The sequence below is a fragment of the Artibeus jamaicensis genome, unplaced genomic scaffold (genome assembly GCF_021234435.1).
Source record: "Artibeus jamaicensis isolate MK-2021 breed Jamaican fruit bat unplaced genomic scaffold, CSHL_Jam_final scaffold_625, whole genome shotgun sequence".
Lineage (NCBI taxonomy): Eukaryota > Metazoa > Chordata > Mammalia > Chiroptera > Phyllostomidae > Artibeus > Artibeus jamaicensis.
The window spans coordinates 3,501,313-3,517,754 of NW_026522051.1; the positions used below are offsets into that span (position 1 = coordinate 3,501,313).

The window sequence follows — 16,442 nt, forward strand, 5'->3', positions numbered from 1 at the left end:
TTTCAAACAAAACAGAAAAGTACGGAGGAAGAAAAGAGCTCCTGAAATCTCTCCAACCACAGCAGACTGCTGTGGTCTTCAGGGCTCGATTGCAAGGGACAGACCTGGGTCGGGGGCACTTTCGGGTTAGGGGGCACTTTCGGGTTAGGGGGCCGAGAGGTCCTGGGGTCTTCCCAGCTTCAAACCTGGCGAGTGCCGGCGTGAGGCACGTTTTGAAGACCCTCTGTGTCCCCTCTGTCCCCAGACTGGGTCCCTGCAGCAGACCCAGGCTCCACCTCTGCAGGCTGATTCCTCCCTGTGAAGGTCATGCCCCGGGACTGCCTCAGTCTCCCCAGCACGTGTCCCCGTTTCCTTCCATCTCCTGTGGCACCCAGGGACAGGCGTGCACGAATCAGTCAAGTCAGGCTGTTCACTTTCCTGGGCCTGGGGTCGTTACTCTGGTCTGAAAGGAACCTTTCTGCCCCTGCGCTTTAAAAAGAGTAAGAAACCAGGGAATTCTTGGAGGGGACATCTCAGAACTGGCATTAGGGATTAAAAGCCTTTTCTCCCTGCAACCATTGTCACATACTACGGTACCAGTTTCAGGTGTACGACAGTGGTCTGACATTTATATAACGTGCGAAGCAGTCACCCCATGAGCCAGGGCCCACCTGACACCACATGTCACTTTGCAGTTATTACAGGTCACCGGCTGTGCCCCGGGGACTGTGGGGGGGGGGGGACACGTTTCCCAGGCCATACAGAAATGCCTCAGCGCTCGCCCTGTGTCAGCGCCTCGGGTGGGATCCCCCCCCACGTTTGTTCTGGCTGTTCAGAAAGGGCTACTTGTTGCCAAGCCTCCCCTCCCCCATCCTCTCCGCCAGCCCAGCCCCCGAGCTGCTAACCAAGGAGGTTTGCCAATTAAAAGGGCTCCCAGAGTTCCCATGGCAACAGCCTCCTCACAGGTCTTTGTCGCCTGCTCAAACTTTGATCCCGGAGAGCGGCTGCTGCTGGAAGATTTACAAACAGAGGGAGGGGGTTAGAATTGGCAAGGAAGAGAGAAAAGGCCTCTCCCGGCAGCAGGAGAGGTAATCACGGAGGCACGCTCTGGCCGCGAATGGGGTGCCTTCTGGGGAGCACCTTCCGAGTTGGCCGAGGCCACATTCTCCTTTGTAGACGTGACTTCACATCTGCAGTGCTTCAGAGGACGGCCCCGCACAAGAGACTGAAAGTGGGGTTGATTCTGGGAGGAGGGGGGCAGCCCTCTCTCCCTACCTGGGCCTTCAGATTCCTACAAGAGCTGAGACGGTGGGGATGGAAGAGAGAAACAGTCAGCCCCTTGCCCACCCTCCCTGCCCTTTCTGTGGAGCCTGACCTTGGCCTTGAGCTGACCTAGCTGCCTCTGTTCATCTTGGTTTTGAGAAGAACCAGAAGGAGGAGGAGAAGGAAGCGCTGGGAAGTTAGCCAGGCGTCAGCTAAAACCTGATTCCGTCAGTGACTGTCCCAATGGGCCTGGACCGTCATCGTGGGGAGTGCGCTGTGGGCCTCCCGGGACTCGGCCAAGGCCGCTCGCTCCATCCAGGAGGCCGCAGGGCCCTGCGGACCTCCCCCTATTCACCCGCTGCCTGGCTCTTTCACTTAAACTCAACGCCTACTTCTGCCTGCTAAGTGCCCGGCACAGGGGGGGGTTCCAAGTCAACAGATGACGCTGCCTTGTCCCCCTAAAAACCACTGCCTTTTTGGAAAGAGAAAAATTCTATTTCTGAAGCAATTGGAGAACACAAGAAGAGGTGAAAACTGCATGCGATATTACATATCCAGGCTCTTACTTCTCAAGAGGGGGCTGTGTGGCCCCCGGGAAGCCTTGGGAAATGTCGGGGAGCAGCGCTGGCTGCACCCCACAGTGCACAGGACAGCCAGCCTCCCACACCCTGCAAAGAAGTATCAGGCCCAAACTGTCCCCAGTGGCAGGGTCACGAAATCCTGACTTGTCCAAACACAGGTCAGTCTGGGTGCTGCATGAGGTGCCCCAGGAAGAGCAGGCTTTGGGGGTCGATGCCCCAGGGCTCGGTGCACGACACAGCCGTGAACGGGTCAGTGTGGAGCCCGGGCTCCTTGTCCGTAACAGTGGGGTGGGTGTGGTGAACAAAGGTTACTCGGGAGACCTGTCGTGAGGACAGAACGGCAGGTAGTCGGAGCACAGTAGGGATGCGTGGTTCCCCTCTCCCACCCTCCCATGCCCTGCTTCTCCTCGCCAGCCTGGCACCTCCAATGCAAGGGAACCCGCCCCCCTGCAGGGAATTCAGCATCTAGGACCCCTGCCGCCCTTCCTTCAGCCAGGCCCCAGACAGGCCTTCCCAAGCCGGCTGTGAACCGGCAGTCCCGGTAGGAACAGTCCCGTTTTCCCGCCGGTGGGATGCCCATCCCCCCCTGGGAATCTCCCTGCCCGCAGGTTTCGGGGTGTTCTGTCCCATTATGGGGTGCATCGGCTGCTGTTGGAAGCCCACAGTTCAGTGGATGGCCCTCTGTTAATTGCAGGGTGTTCACTACCTAACGGCAAGGGGTTCGTGGGCACAGGCCACTGGAGGAAGTCTGGAGGGTGCTGGGGGGCACCTGAGACACGGGTTAGGGTCGGCGTGGTCCTGGAAAGGCTAGACAGGACAACTTTGTAATTTATGTCCGAACCACAGACTCTCGAGAGCAGGACGGGGAGACACTAATTCACGTCGGCGTGTCTGCATCAACTGGAAACGTCTAGGCCAAGTGGTATGGCGGTCACCCCCTCTTTAGAGATGGTCGCCACGAGGTTCCCTTTGACTGACAGGAACTGAAGCTTCAGAGGAGCTGGGGGCAACTTGGGGCGGCTCGGCGGCCCCTGTGGAGCCCTCACCATCGCTGGCCTTTTGTTTCGTTCAGGAGAACCTACCCTGCGCAGGTCTCCAGGCCAGGGGCCAGCCAGCACACGGTGGCTTGCACCTCTGCTCGCTGAGAAAAGGGCGCTAAGATTTCTGCAGGGTAGGGGATCTCCGTTTAGGTTCTTCCACGCCTGGGTTGTTAAGAGAACACATGGGGTCTTGCAGCGCCCTGTCCCCAACTGGATGCCCAGCCCCCAGCAGAGCTCTCAGCCTCCCCCACCTCCCCCGCCCGCCTCACTTGTTGCTCATCGCGGTGGGAGGGAACCGGCCTTCAATTAGCACGCATTCCTGCAGCCTTGGTTGCTGTGGTGATGGGCGGGCTGGAGCCGCTGGGTCAGCTGCCAGAATCATTGTGGTCGGTGGATCTGGGGGCAGGAGCTGGAGGCCTGTGTGCACGGGAGAGGGGGTGTCACCGAGAAACGGCTCAGCCCTGCACAGAATGAATGGCAGCCCTTGGAAGCCGGTCAGGGGACAGCCACCAGTTTTTTCTCTAAAGCCAGATGCCGCTATTCAAGGTGCAGGTTTGCGTTCACACGGAGAGGGGGCTGGCCCCGGAGGCTGGACAGTCCCCACCGCAAGGGGTGTGCTCTCCCAGTCTGCCCCCGTGACCACCGGGGGCTTTATTGGTTAAGGAAAGGAGCCATTCTTGGTGTCTTTGATTCGAAGGTGCCTGCACCAGTCTGACGCTGGAGCCCAGCCCAGCCGGCTCAGGAAACCCCCTGGAATCACACCCAGTAGCTCAGCTTCCTCCTTCCGTGAGCCCCACCCTGCTCCACGTCAGTCTGGGGGCAGATCTGGCGGTCCTCTGCATTTCGTCCCAGGCCACCGCGAGCCGTTAGGTTACTGATACCGTTTTACATCTGTCCACTCCCCATGGGCAGGGGGCTGGGTCCGCGCCGCACTTTGCGAAGGCAGAGCTCTCTGCCGTGGGTGTCCATCGTTGTGTGCCAGTCTGTGGGGTGATGACGCCACGGACACATTTAAGGGGCGCTCGCGGCAAGGACGGGATGAGGAAGCAGCTGCTGCACAGGTCCATGTAAAGGACAAGCCAGTCTGGAGGGGGAGTGAGGCATTGGGGGGAAAAACACAGGAATGGAGTGAGTAGACCCAGGTTCTGTTCCTGGTTTGATCACCAGTCAGGTCTGCGGACCTGGGTCAAACCCGAAACCCCTCCGAGCCCCAAAGCCCAAAGAGGTTATTGGCGGTTAACTGCAGATGGGCTCAGAGTACTCAGCCCTTGGATGGAGAGAGCTCAGCGTTGGAGTTACTCGTACGACTTAAATAGAAGTAAAATGTGAAGGACACAGAAAGAAAGAAGACGTGTAAAGGGCTTGCATGCGCAGTTTATCGATATGTACATAGAAGGAGGGGGCTGGCGCCCCCTTGGTGAGGGGAGTCACACACTCTGATCACTGCACGGTTGCCATGGGAACACAGGACAACAACAGGGTCGGGTGTGCCCTGGAGAAGTTTCTAATCTGTTTGAAATTCCAAATTGCTGCAGAAACAAGTTTATGCTTCCGAGGCGGGAGAAAGGTGTGCACTCTCCTCACGCACCTGGAAAAGAAACATTCGTGCCCTGGCTGGTGTAGCTTGGTGGAGACGCCACAGACCAGACGCCCGTCAGAAGCCAGCGCAGCCCACAGTGGGGCTTCGCTACGGGAAACACCGCAAGGGCCCGAGCGGTGGAGGGACCCCACTGCTGAGGACGCCACGCCTCGAACGCAGTCCCTGCCCCGGAGGGTTTCTGTCCCTGTGTGAAGGGGCACCCTGCGGGCGTGTCTGGCGGCCCTCTGAGCGTGGCGGACACTCGTTCCCCAGGCAGCTTTCTCACCGGGCCATCGGTCCAGGGCAGAGCCTCGGACGCTGTGTGTAGTACGGATCTGAACAAGGTGGGACAGTCGGACGTGGGCGAGCGGTGCTCTCGGCAAAGAAGGGGAGTAAGTCCTGCCTTGGGGGGCCTGGCCCACCACGAAGGGAGTCTTAGAATCTCTGGGAAATGTCGCTAGGACGGGGTTTGCTGGGCACAGTGCCTCGCCAACACCAGATCTCTGGGGGAAGGCCCCGGGACCAGCAGGCAGCCAAGGTCAAACGTGCAGGAAAGGCTGACGGAACCACTGCTTTTGGCAGGAAGAATGTGCTTGACCTCAGCTAAGTCTTGGGACAAAAAGTGAATGGCTGACACCGGGCTCTCACACTGTCACTGCCGGACACGGGCACGGGCTAGCCCGGAGCCTCTCCAGTCTGGGGATGCCGTCCTGTTCTGCCTGGTGCAACATGCGAGCCTTTGTTGATCGAATGAATGAGTGAAGGACTCGTGAATGAATTGGAGACACTCCGGAAATAATGGTTCCCAGGAATACGAACACGGGGAGAACAAGGTGGCCGCTGCCGTGGGGGGCGGTGGAGGGACGACGTGCAAGTCGTTCGATCCGCAGTGCGTGCTTCTGCCTGATCGTCCAACCCGAGGTCTGTGGCTACTCTGGGCTACGACCCGTGGGACACTTTGCTATGACACTGGTACCCCTGTGAGCTTGTACTAACGATTAGTATGCCTGTGTCGTTCAGTCAGTTCACGGGGAAATAAATTTTTTAGCAGTCCTGGGTTCTGCAAGCTTCGGGGAGAACTGAGGCCCTGCATGAAAACTAATTTTCATGAACCCTTTGAACTGCGAAAAGAGAAAGTGGGGCCTTCTCCTGGCGGGGTCTGTCTTCGTCTCTTCCTCAGACATTCAAGGGACGCGGAACCGCCGCTCTTCCACCGGACGCAGGGGGACGAGCGTGAGTCACGGTGCTGGCGGAGAGCTGGTGAAAGCAGCCATGGGTCTGCCCCGATTGTTGGGACGCTCCCCCGGGCAGGCCTTCAGTGGACGTGACCGGTTAGGACAGGAAGGAAGGGGAGAGCATTTCCAATGGCAGCGTTTCTCCGGAATCGCCAGGCAACAAGATGGAAGCAGAATGCTTTTCAGAAACTGAGTCCCAGCAGAAACCAGCGCGTTAAAATACCTTTAGTCCAGGGGAATGTAGGTCACGGTGTCAAAGTCGGAGACCTGCACTCTGTCCACTGTGGGCACGATGGGGTGACACTGTCCACTCTCCCCAAACTCCGACTGGTCTCAACTACAAAGACCTTTGACTTTCCCCTCTGGACCGTGACAGTGTATTGCCAGGCCAGCGGGGGGCCGGCCATGCCGGCGCACCGTGGGAAGCCGTGGCGTCTGCTTCTGAAACAGCCGTGGGCTGTGGTTTCCAGGAGAACGAGAAGCCGGACGCCCACCGTTCTGTGGAGCGACAAGCTCTGTGAGTCCCCGTCTGCATTCCTGACGGTCTCTCCTTATTTTAGTTTCTTCAATTACAAATGTCAAAAAAAAAAAATCTAAAAAACGGAAGCCCCTTTGGCATGCTTTTCCCACGCCCCTTCCAGCTCCCCGGAAGTGGGAGGAGCCAGCGGCGTGGGGTGTGATACTCTCAGACTGGGGCCCAGGTGTCTAGAACTTATGTGCACCAATGTTTGGGTGTAGAAGCAGGATCAGAAGGCCATGGAGGTCCGCAGAGCCTGTGGAGGAATCCAGCTTTCGTGTCTTATGGGTGCCTGGCAGTGCGTGATCTCAGGCTGCAGACAGCCCCAGCCCCAATTTGTACGGCTTATCTGGTGTTCTTTAAAAGTCTTGAATCGGTCGCAAACATCCAGACATCAGGACACTTCACATAAAAAACCTGGGGTCTGGTTAACCTTGAAGGCACACTTGTCTGGGGCAGCCGCTGGCCAGACGTGGGCAGTGGCAGCCCCTCCAGACGCAGAATCTGCCGTTTGCCACGCCCCCAGACTTCTGCATTCCCTGCCGGTCCCTACAGACTGGGAGAGCTGCCTTTGCAACCCCAGTCACTGAGTATCAGATTTGAGAACCAAAAATGGCCCAGACAGGGTTCCCTATACCAGGAGTAATAAGGGGGGCTGTGAATAAGCACCCCAGGACAACCAGCGTAAACCGGGACGGTCCCCGACAAACCCAGCCAAATGGTCTCCCTACGTACGGCCTACATCTTTGGCTCAGGAGAGCGTTGAGGCCCAGAAAGAGAAGTGGTTTACCTGTAGTCATCACCATGGAAACGCCGGGCGGAACCTCGCTGAGCCCCCCCCCCATCTGCTGCTCTCTCCAATACGACACGCTCCGTGGCCACGTCTGAGCACTGTTCCCCCTCGAATGTCTGGGTTCTTACAGTTAATAACTATCATGGCTAATTTCCTGTGGGAACGCACAGATTGGCAGCTCGTATCATCGATACTATTTCTGTTGTGAGTGTAATTAATGAGTCTGGAGAGGCTTCGGCACTGGTAGGCTTGAGAACCAGAGAGTAAAAGCAAGAGAAACTTCTTTTACTGGATACAATAAGAGATACACTTAGAAGTGCTAATTGTCCAGGGGTTTTGTTTTTGTTTTTTCTTTAACTATGTGATAATTGGCTTGCTAAAAACACCATGTATTGATTTCCTGATCATGGGCCCTTGGCTGGAAATTAATATTAATTACGCCTTTAAGAGAGGTCCAAGATCCCAAGGTCCCAAATGCTTAGCCAGCTGTCTATCGCTTTGCTGAGTTCCCAAGAGATGTTTGCACAGAGAACACTCCAGATGAGGCCAGCGGATGCTCTTGATCACTGCCCAGACCTTGCCCCAAACCCCACCCAGTCTGGCCTCCCATCCTAGAGAACCGGACCAGACCCGTGTGAGCTCCTCTGAGCCTCTCATGAAGGCTCAGGCTGAAGCCTGGCACAGGTCCCCCCTGGGGACGCCTTTCCCAGTGCCTCCCGTGGCTCTCACATGTCCCCCGCCCCCCTCAAGGCCTTGGACTGTTCTGAGCATGTCGGCCGCACATGACAGGCTGCAGACAGAAGGGAGCTCTCCTGGCCCCAAACCACACCAGCACTGGCCTGAGTCCCCCACGGCGTGCTTTGGGTCCCTTGGAATGAGCTCTGGTCCTAAAAGACTTTTAAATGCGGGACCATCACCTGTGCCTGTAGGACATGTGGCCGGCACGCATTTACCACATTAGCCTTGGTAGTGGAGGAGAACCAAGAAAAAGCAGAGGGAGCAAAAACCCCTTTTCCCCGAGTCCCTAACACTTGCCCTGGTCCAGCATCACCCCCCAAATGATGGCCTGGACCCACTCCTCTTTCTTCAACCCCCTTCAGAGCTGCTTTTCTGTGTTGGGGGCAGGCGGAGCTTGAGAGAGGAAAGGACAGTGCCCGGCCATGACCTTCCAGCCCAAAGTGTAAACCACACATGTGACTTTTTCTCTGCGCTCCATCCACAAATTTCACCAGGAATGGAACCAGTGCCCCCCAACAGGACTGAACCAGACCCCAGCAGTATTGAGCTCATAGGCCGAGCCTTTGAAGTGTCCATATTTGGGCTATATTGGTGTAAATAGAAAATACCATTCATTTCATGCTTTTTCTTCTTTGGATGTGATTACTAGACAAGTAAGAATGACCCGTCGCTCTACGGTTCTGGAAGCATGTCACACACACACACACAGATGACTCCGCATTCAGGGGCCATGGGGACCTCTGGCCAGCCCAAGCCTGGAAGGTGGCAGCTGGCTCACTGGTTCCTACGGTGCCTCGTTTACAAGCAAGACTGCGTGTAGCAGAGGTGTCTGGCATGGGCACATGTCCCACCAGGGCCCTGACACTTCCTGTGATGGGAGAACGTGCCAAGAGCAGTTTCTATAGGTCAGGCTCCCCAGGTCTTCCGGGGACCCATTTCCTGCAGGGCTCCTTGCCAGCGGGAGTCTCGGGCCACCTGTTCTGGCACCAGCCCCTGCAGCTTCTCTGCCAGGCCACGCACAGGGCACCTGGGTCCACACAGCGCCCCCTGTGGGCGCCCTGTGGGAAAGCCCTACCATAGACCCATGCGCAGAGGACTGTCAAAGCCTGAAGGTGCGTAGAAGTGTGTGTGACCGACGTAGCTTACTTTCCTTGCCTTTGAAAATTTTAATCGTTGAATGATCTCCAGGCCATAAACAGAATCGTGTAGTGGGAAAACCCCAAGTTAAAATCTACCACGTACTTTGTTTTTATACGGACTCAGAGGTGTCTGTGGATGTTTGGAAATGTAGGTTGAACGTCTGGGTGCAGAGAAGGAAGTGCAGTGAGTGGACATGGTGCGTGTGGGTCTGCTCCCGCAGGCTTTTCTTAGTTGAAGCGGAGATTTCCTCCTCCTGTAAAAAGTTGGAGCAGAAGCAGTTACTCCGACTGCGTCCACCTGATGCGGGCACCGGGCCACTCACAGGGCTGCCGGAGACCGGCCGGGAAGGCCATTCTCTGGACCGAGCCCGGCCGCTGCTGTGATGGGCCTCGAGTGCCCCGGCGGGCGTGGGCCAGTGCCCAGCGTGGGGACGGCGCCCACCGTGGCCAGGCTGCGGGCTGTTTTCCTGGGGAGTAACCTCTTTCCTTCTCTTCCCCTTCTACCTCTTCTAGGCAGGACAGGGCTGCTTGCTGACCTCTTGCCCAGTTTTGCTGTGGAGATTATGCCAGGTACTCAGTCCCCAGACTCGCGTATCTGCCTGCTTCGCTGTCCCTCCATCTGCCTGCTTCGCTGTCCCTCCATCTGCCTGCTTCTGCATGAGTCACTGACTGCTCCCTTCAGTTTATTCACATTCGTGTCTCCCCGTGTCTGTGGTCCTTTCCAGGATGAACGACTAAGCCCATTGGGAGAGACTTTGAATTGTGTATCTCCCGTTATTAGACCCTGAAAGAATAATGGAAATTCGAAGTGGGCCGAGATGGGGACCCGGTCTCCCCGTGCCAGGCCCCCTCCTTGCCCCCCTCCGTGTCTCAGCCACACGCAGAGTTCTAAGCACCTTAACCGGGTCATTACTTGTCTGCATTCCTTATGCCTGAAGTTATGCGTGTGCCCATTCATTTAGTCTGCAACCGTGTTACTCTGAACCGCCACTTATAACTTCAGCCATGCACCCCTCCCTCCTTGGAGGTACGCATCTACATACCTGGTCTGCTTTGTGTACACTTTCAGGGCCGTCTGGGGCCCCTGAGTCCTTGGGGAGTGTCTGCAGACCATAGGTCAAGGACACTTGTCCCAAATGCACACACCCCTCTGACTTTTTACGTGGCCTGAGTTGAATGCACCAGCCTGGACAAGCCAACGTGAGTTTGGTGTGGCCCTGTAGTCCACGACGGAAGCAGGCTCAGAGAGAGACCAGAAGGGACCACGGGGAGGGCACAGCCAATCTCGGGGAGGAGGAGCAGGTTCCGTCTTGCCGTGGAGAGGTTTTGCCCAAGACTTAAGAGCTGCCTCATGGTTCAGAGCTACAGAGATACAAAACATTCCTGGCCATTGCTTTTGACTCGATCCAAGGTTTAAGAAACATCAGAAGTGTTCCCGGTTGAGCTTCACTCATTTTTCCAGGAATTCTTTTGGTTCTGTCCCCTTCGCTGACCTGCCCCAGTACAGACATTCTCTTATTCCTGCTGAGCCCAGGAACACAAAGAGGTGTCTCTCTGTGAGCCCCCTTCTCCGGAATTGGGTCAGTATGTACCACTCGGTCCCCGGAAAGAAAGAAACAATGTTACCTTGCATTGCTTCTTCAAATTAGAAGTCGCATCCCCCAGTCCCAAGAAAGAGTTACTGTATTTTTCGAATCTGGTCCTGGCTGCCGGGATTCCGCTCCCTTTGCCTGCAGAGCCTTTTCACAGGTTACAATGTTTGCGCGAGGGTACCCACCAGTCTTTTTTCCTTGACTGCCGGACCCACAGCTCATCCCGTGCACAGGGCTCCCTCTATCTCAGGGTACACGCTGTGACTATGTTACTTCTAAGACCCAGGCCAGAGCCCTCAGCCATCCATTGTCCTCGGCAGGACACTCTCCAGCCACCCTAGCCAGGCACAAGGTCTTCTCATCCCCTCTCTAAAGAGAGCACGACCGGGTTAGTTTGAACGCATTTCAGGAGGATGAGCGAGGAGGGACGTTCAGGAAAGAGAAGTTGCTTTCTCTCAGGAAATTACGTTCTCAGCGAAGGTCCCCTAACGTTACCCTCATCACAAAACCCTTTATATGACAAAAATGTCACTGAATGCCCTTTTAACTGAAGGAATATTGAATAACCCACGCTTAAGAAAAACAGCACGTAATTGAAGTCCAATGCAGAGGGCTTTTTGGTAGATGACTTTCCATCAAAATGAATGGCTCTAATCTTGCAGCTGTTAAGGGAGATCAGAGGTCCCTGCAGTCTTGCAGGCCCCTGGGGGGGGCGGGTGTCAGGCCCTATAGAAAGTCCCAAAAGTGAGAGGTGGGGACAGCGTCTTCTGTTTAAAACCCCATCCCTCATTGTCTCTCAGCATGGTTTGCGGGACAGGTCCATGCCCTGACACTGAACTCAGGACGGACATTCCAGGGGCGATGGGCAGGGAAATGGATGACGCCTAGGGACCTGGACCACCTAGGCCAGGTGGACATGGAGAAGTTTTCCTCAGGACGTACACTTATAGTGACAAGATTAACGAGACCCCCCAAAATATATGTCCACGGACCCCACAACGTCATAGTTCAGAAAATAAAGCCCCCCCTACCCCCGGCGCGAGCCTTTCTGCCTCCCGTGCTTGTTCTGACACTGTGGTCAACATGGCAAATCCTTTCCCCTGGAGGGGTCCCTGAAACCCCACCCCCTGGGCCTGTGCTGGTCACTACGCGTTCTCCGTAGGACCGAGGTGAGGCGACTACACATCTCAGTGCCCAAGGGCCCCTGAGTTTAGGGGCTGTGTGCCTGTGTGCCAGGTGACGAGGTACCTTCCGCCCCAGGCCCCCAACTCGGGGGGGAGACGCTGACGCGCATGCCCGTGCGCTCTGACGCGGCGCTCTCTGTGCGTCCTTCCAGAGTGGGTGTTCGTCGGCCTGGTGATCCTGGGAGTCCTCCTCTTCTTCGTCCTGGTGGGCATCTGCTGGTGCCAGTGCTGCCCGCACAGCTGCTGCTGCTACGTGCGCTGCCCGTGCTGCCCTGACTCCTGCTGCTGCCCGCAGGCCTGTGAGTACGGGGCCGGGGGCAGCCGCCCACCAGGTGGCCGTGCACCCCCCCACTCCCTCCTCTGCCCCCTTCCCCCCTCCCGTGTCACTCATTCCAGACCCCGCCCCCCACCGGGAGCCCCGCCTCCCAGAGCTGACCATCCTCATTTGCCTTTTGCCACCATTCGCCTCTCCGTGCTTTTTGTCCACACCTGTCACGTGGCGTTCGGAGTGCTCGTTGACACGAATGACGACAGGAAGGGCAAGTTCAGGATGGTGAGGTGGCGGGGAGGCCTTTGCCCTCCCCCTGGGGCATTCACACCCGAGGGAGCCGCCTCTGGTCATGCCTGCCCCCCCCCCCCGAGAGTGCAGACCACTGCCGTGGGCACCACCCAGCCACGGATGGAGTTCATTCACTCGAGTTCCAAAACAGTGCGCAGAGGGACCAGTCCCCCTTCAGAGAGTCCCAAGTTCACGTGACTGGCCGCGCCTGGGTAGGCGTGGAGTTTGGAGCCCTGCCACCTCTTGTAGGAGAGCAACAGCGTGGATGTTTAGCACCCCCAGGAATAAAGCACTTTCCTGGAGGAGTCAGGGGTCTGCTCTGCTCTCGGGCTCACCGAGGGCCCTGTGCAAAGAGCTCCTGCTGGCCCCGCCCCTCTGGAAGAGGCCCCGCCCCCTGCAGGCAGCCCCAGCAGCCCGGGCAGCCCCAGCAGAGGCCGCCTACAGGCAGTGCCGTAGGGAGTGGGCGGCTGTCACAGCTCCCAGCGCCGCCTGATGACGCGGCTGCTTGGTACTAAACACCGTAATTCCTGCTGTCGTCGCCTCCTGATGGAGCTGGAGGAGCCCCAGGGAGCGGGGGAGAGTGTGTCTGTGAGGTGATTCAGGCCCAGGAGAACACACCCACGGGTGTACACATCGCATGCACAGGGCACACACGCAAACACATGCCCACACATGCACACGTGCACATATGTCCACACATGTACACACAAGTGCAGGCACACTCACAAATATATACCCACGTGTGTGCACACAAGTGCAGACACTCGTGGAAACATTCCCATGCGCACACACACAGGAAACAGGTACACACTCACGTGTGCCCACACACAAGTACAGATGCACATGCAAATACACACCCACGTGTGTGCACATGCCTGCACATCCAAGTGTGCCACACGCAGGCACATATGCAAACACGTGCCCACATGTGCAACACGTGCACACACCCCACTCGTGTACAAGTGCAGACACAGGCAAACACGGGCACAAAGCACACATACTTGCATGCACACACAAGTGCAGGCACATGCATGCAAAATGTACCCATATGTGTGCACACATGAAACAGGCACACGTGCACATCCATGTGAGCGCAGGCACATGACAGGTGCGTATACAAGTGCACACGAGCATGTGTGTACACTCACACGTGGGTACACACATGCATGCACACAGACACATGTGCATGTGCACCCACATATCAACACACAATGCACACTGTTGCAGAGAGATGCGTGCATGTGCACATGTGCACAAAGGCATGTACGAGCACAGGCACACACAGGCACACACCCAGGAGCTCCCTGAAGTGCACCCTCAGGGGCATGTGGTGTGAGGGTTGTGGAGGGCGGGGCCGTGTAACCTCTCTTGCTCTTCCTCTCCCCCCACAGTGTACGCAGCAGGGAAAGCAGCAAAGGCCGGGTACCCTCCCTCTGTGTCCCGTGTCCCCGGCCCCTACTCCATCCCCCCCGTCCCCTTGGGAGGAGCCCCTTCATCGGGCATGCTGATGGACAAGCCGCACCCACCTCCCCTGGCTCCAAGTGACTCCACTGGAGGAAGCCGCAGTGGTAAATGTGGTCCCGGACCTCCCTGTCCCCCCTCCCCGCCCCAGCTTACACGCTGGTCCCTAGCTGAAGACAGCCATGAGCTCAGGGACGCCTCTTTGGGACAGTTCGCTACAGAAGTTAGTAAATCGTGTTCTCATCCCTGCCCAAGGCTCGGGGCTAATGGACACAGTGAGGGGCACTCAGAAGTGTGGGACGTGGCTTGTGTCCTGGTAGTGTGTGTGGTCCAGGGAGGGGCAGAGGATGGACCTTCCGTAGGACAATTAGATGCTAATGAGCACGGGACTGGGAGAGTCTAGGAGAGCAGGCTCCATGGTCGCCCAGTCTTCAGGGAAGAGACAGGACCCCAGCTGGGCCCGGAGGAACAGGAGAATCAAGCAAGCTGAGCGGGGGGCACGGAGCAGCCCCAAGAGGCAGGGGGCGGGAGCCAGAGCTGGGAGAACACACCATGTGTGTTGGACAGTGTCCAGCTCGTCTGTCTGGCTCCACAGGATGGGGGAGCTCTGAACCCCCCTTCCCAAGGCCAAGGGGCCCTTGGCGCAGTGGCAGGTGACAGTCACGGCAGACAGAGTCCTGAGTGAGGAGGTGACAGGCTGACGAAGCAGGTGGTCAGTGGGGGAGAGTGGAGTCAGACCCCCGATTGAGACGTGACGGAAGTCGTTTGGGAGGACACGGGACCTTGTGAACGGAGACACTGGGAGTTGAACCCAGTGGGCAGCTGGACAGACAGACACTCGGGGAGAGGAAACAGTACGACTTTGGGGAAGGGAGGGGAGGGGACCTTGAGATGCACCAAGGCCTCCAGTGGTGTGTGACACACGGAGGCAAACTCGTTGGGAACGTGCCCCCTTCAGGACACAGGGAACTGGCCCCGGGCAGAGGATGGCGGGGCACGCAAGCGTCACCTTCCTGGAGGTGCCTGAACGGGGTTACAGGGTAGTCAAGTGGGAACCGTGGGGAGTAGCGGAGTCAGGTGACTTTCATGTCCCGAGATGAGGCTGGGCCACCAGGGGGGGAGAGTGGACATTTCTGCCCTGGGGGTATCCGGCCCGGCCGGTTCCATGAACCATTAATGCCGCCGTGGGAGGGGTGGGCGTCTGCAGGGAGCGGGTAGCACCAGGGTGCTTTCTCTCCCTGGAACTAGCGTAGAATCCCCCACGCCTGAGACCGGGAAGGGGTCCCAGACTGAGGAGTAAAAGCTAACGATGGGGACACACGGGACTGGAGAGACGAGACAGCAAGCCCGCCTCCCCGAAGGCTGGGACGGGCCAGAGGGGCGCTGGCGGAAAACTGGCTGCTGCTCTGCCCGCCGCGTCCCTTCTCCCCAGTCTTTCCCCTTCTTCCCCCGGGCCCTCCCTCCCCATCCTTTTTAATTAGGGAGGCTCGTCATAAAATGGTTCCTCTCCGGAATGGCAGACTCCCCTCTCCTGTGCCCCACCTCTCCCAGCCGCCTACTCTCTGCAGGGCCCTCGTTTGGGCCCATCCAGCCACATTGACCAGCGGCAGTGAGAAGTGGCCTCAAAAACAGGAAAATCTATGATTTCACAGAGCGAGAAACCCCGGGGTAGGTGGCCCTGGGGCCAGCCAACAGAACAGCTTGGGTGGACCCAAGGGACCTTGTTCCTTCTCCCCCGGGGCTGTCCCCCCAAGTGTTCCCATTACCCCAGGCCGCGGCCGCCTTCCAGGGACCCCACATGTTCGGAGACAGCAGGCGGGCTCGCATCTTCCTTGTGCTGCTTTTCTCAAGCGTGAGGGGATGGATGCTTCTAGAAGTCCCGCTCCTTCTGGCTGACTCCTTGCCGTCTTCCTGGCCAGAACTGAGTCGCGTGCACCTTCCTAAACCAGGCCGGCTTGGACTGATCAGGACTCATCTCTTGGGCGGAAATGCCTATTGACCTTGGCAATGGACAAGATTCAGGGCTCTGTCAGTGAGGAAGATTGGCGGATGCACAACTAAGCCCGCCACGGCCAGCCTGGCTGCGTCATCATCCTCCGGCTCGCAGGTCAGGGCCGAGCTGTCCTTTACGGTCCCCGCCAGGCACGTTCTGTCCTTGTGGTCCCACTGCCACCATCACTGATGACACCGGCGTTCTGTGTAGATCGTTCTCTGATGCACATGGGAGATGTTCAGAAACGCAACTTAAGAAGATGTGAATTTGGCCCATTTCGTAGTGATACGCTACCTCGGTGTTGGGGCGGTCACCTGGCAACAGCAAGTTTTCGGGTCCCCTCAGGACGCTCTGTGGTTGGACAGGGGTCTTCGGGGAGCTGTGTGCAGGGCAGCCCGTCGGTTACCGCGTGGGGGAGAGGCGAGGGGCACCGCTCCTTCTTCCACCCTTCATGGAGGCTGGTGGAGACCTCTCTTACCCTGACAGACCTGCCCCCCCCCCCCCCCGCTCTGGGTCTGTCCCCTCCACCTGTCACGGTTCTCTCCTTACTGAACGTCCCCACTGAACCCAGATCCCACCTCACATCTCCAGCCTTCCTTGTTTAGCAGCTCCTTCCTGTTAGCATTCGATACCCGCTCAGCCCTGACTGGTGTGGCTCAGTGGGTTGGGCGTCATCTGGCAAACCGAAAGGTCGTCAGCTCAATTCCCACTCAGGGCACATGCCTGGGGTGTGGGCCAGGTTCCCAGTTGAGGGCATTGAGGCAACCGATCTAGGTTTCTCTCTCACAC

At 57.7% G+C, this 16,442-nt stretch overlaps 2 protein-coding genes across 4 annotated transcripts in view; one reads left to right on the forward strand and one right to left on the reverse strand.

Annotated features, from left to right (window-relative positions):
- Positions 1-16,442, reverse strand: part of MAEL (maelstrom spermatogenic transposon silencer) — an 88,345-nt gene that overhangs the window by 45,731 nt on the left and 26,172 nt on the right. The gene's annotated exons all lie outside the window — the stretch shown is intronic.
- ILDR2 (immunoglobulin like domain containing receptor 2) overlaps positions 1-16,442 on the forward strand; it is a 50,661-nt gene that overhangs the window by 19,824 nt on the left and 14,395 nt on the right. For 2 of the 3 annotated variants that reach the window (XM_037167477.2, XM_037167480.2), the window contains exons 4-6: positions 9,378-9,434; positions 11,793-11,939; positions 13,591-13,767. In XM_037167477.2, coding sequence (XP_037023372.1) covers positions 9,378-9,434; positions 11,793-11,939; positions 13,591-13,767 — 381 coding nt within the window. The remainder of the gene's footprint in view (positions 1-9,377; positions 9,435-11,792; positions 11,940-13,590; positions 13,768-16,442) is intronic. The other variant, XM_037167479.2, reaches the window with a different exon arrangement.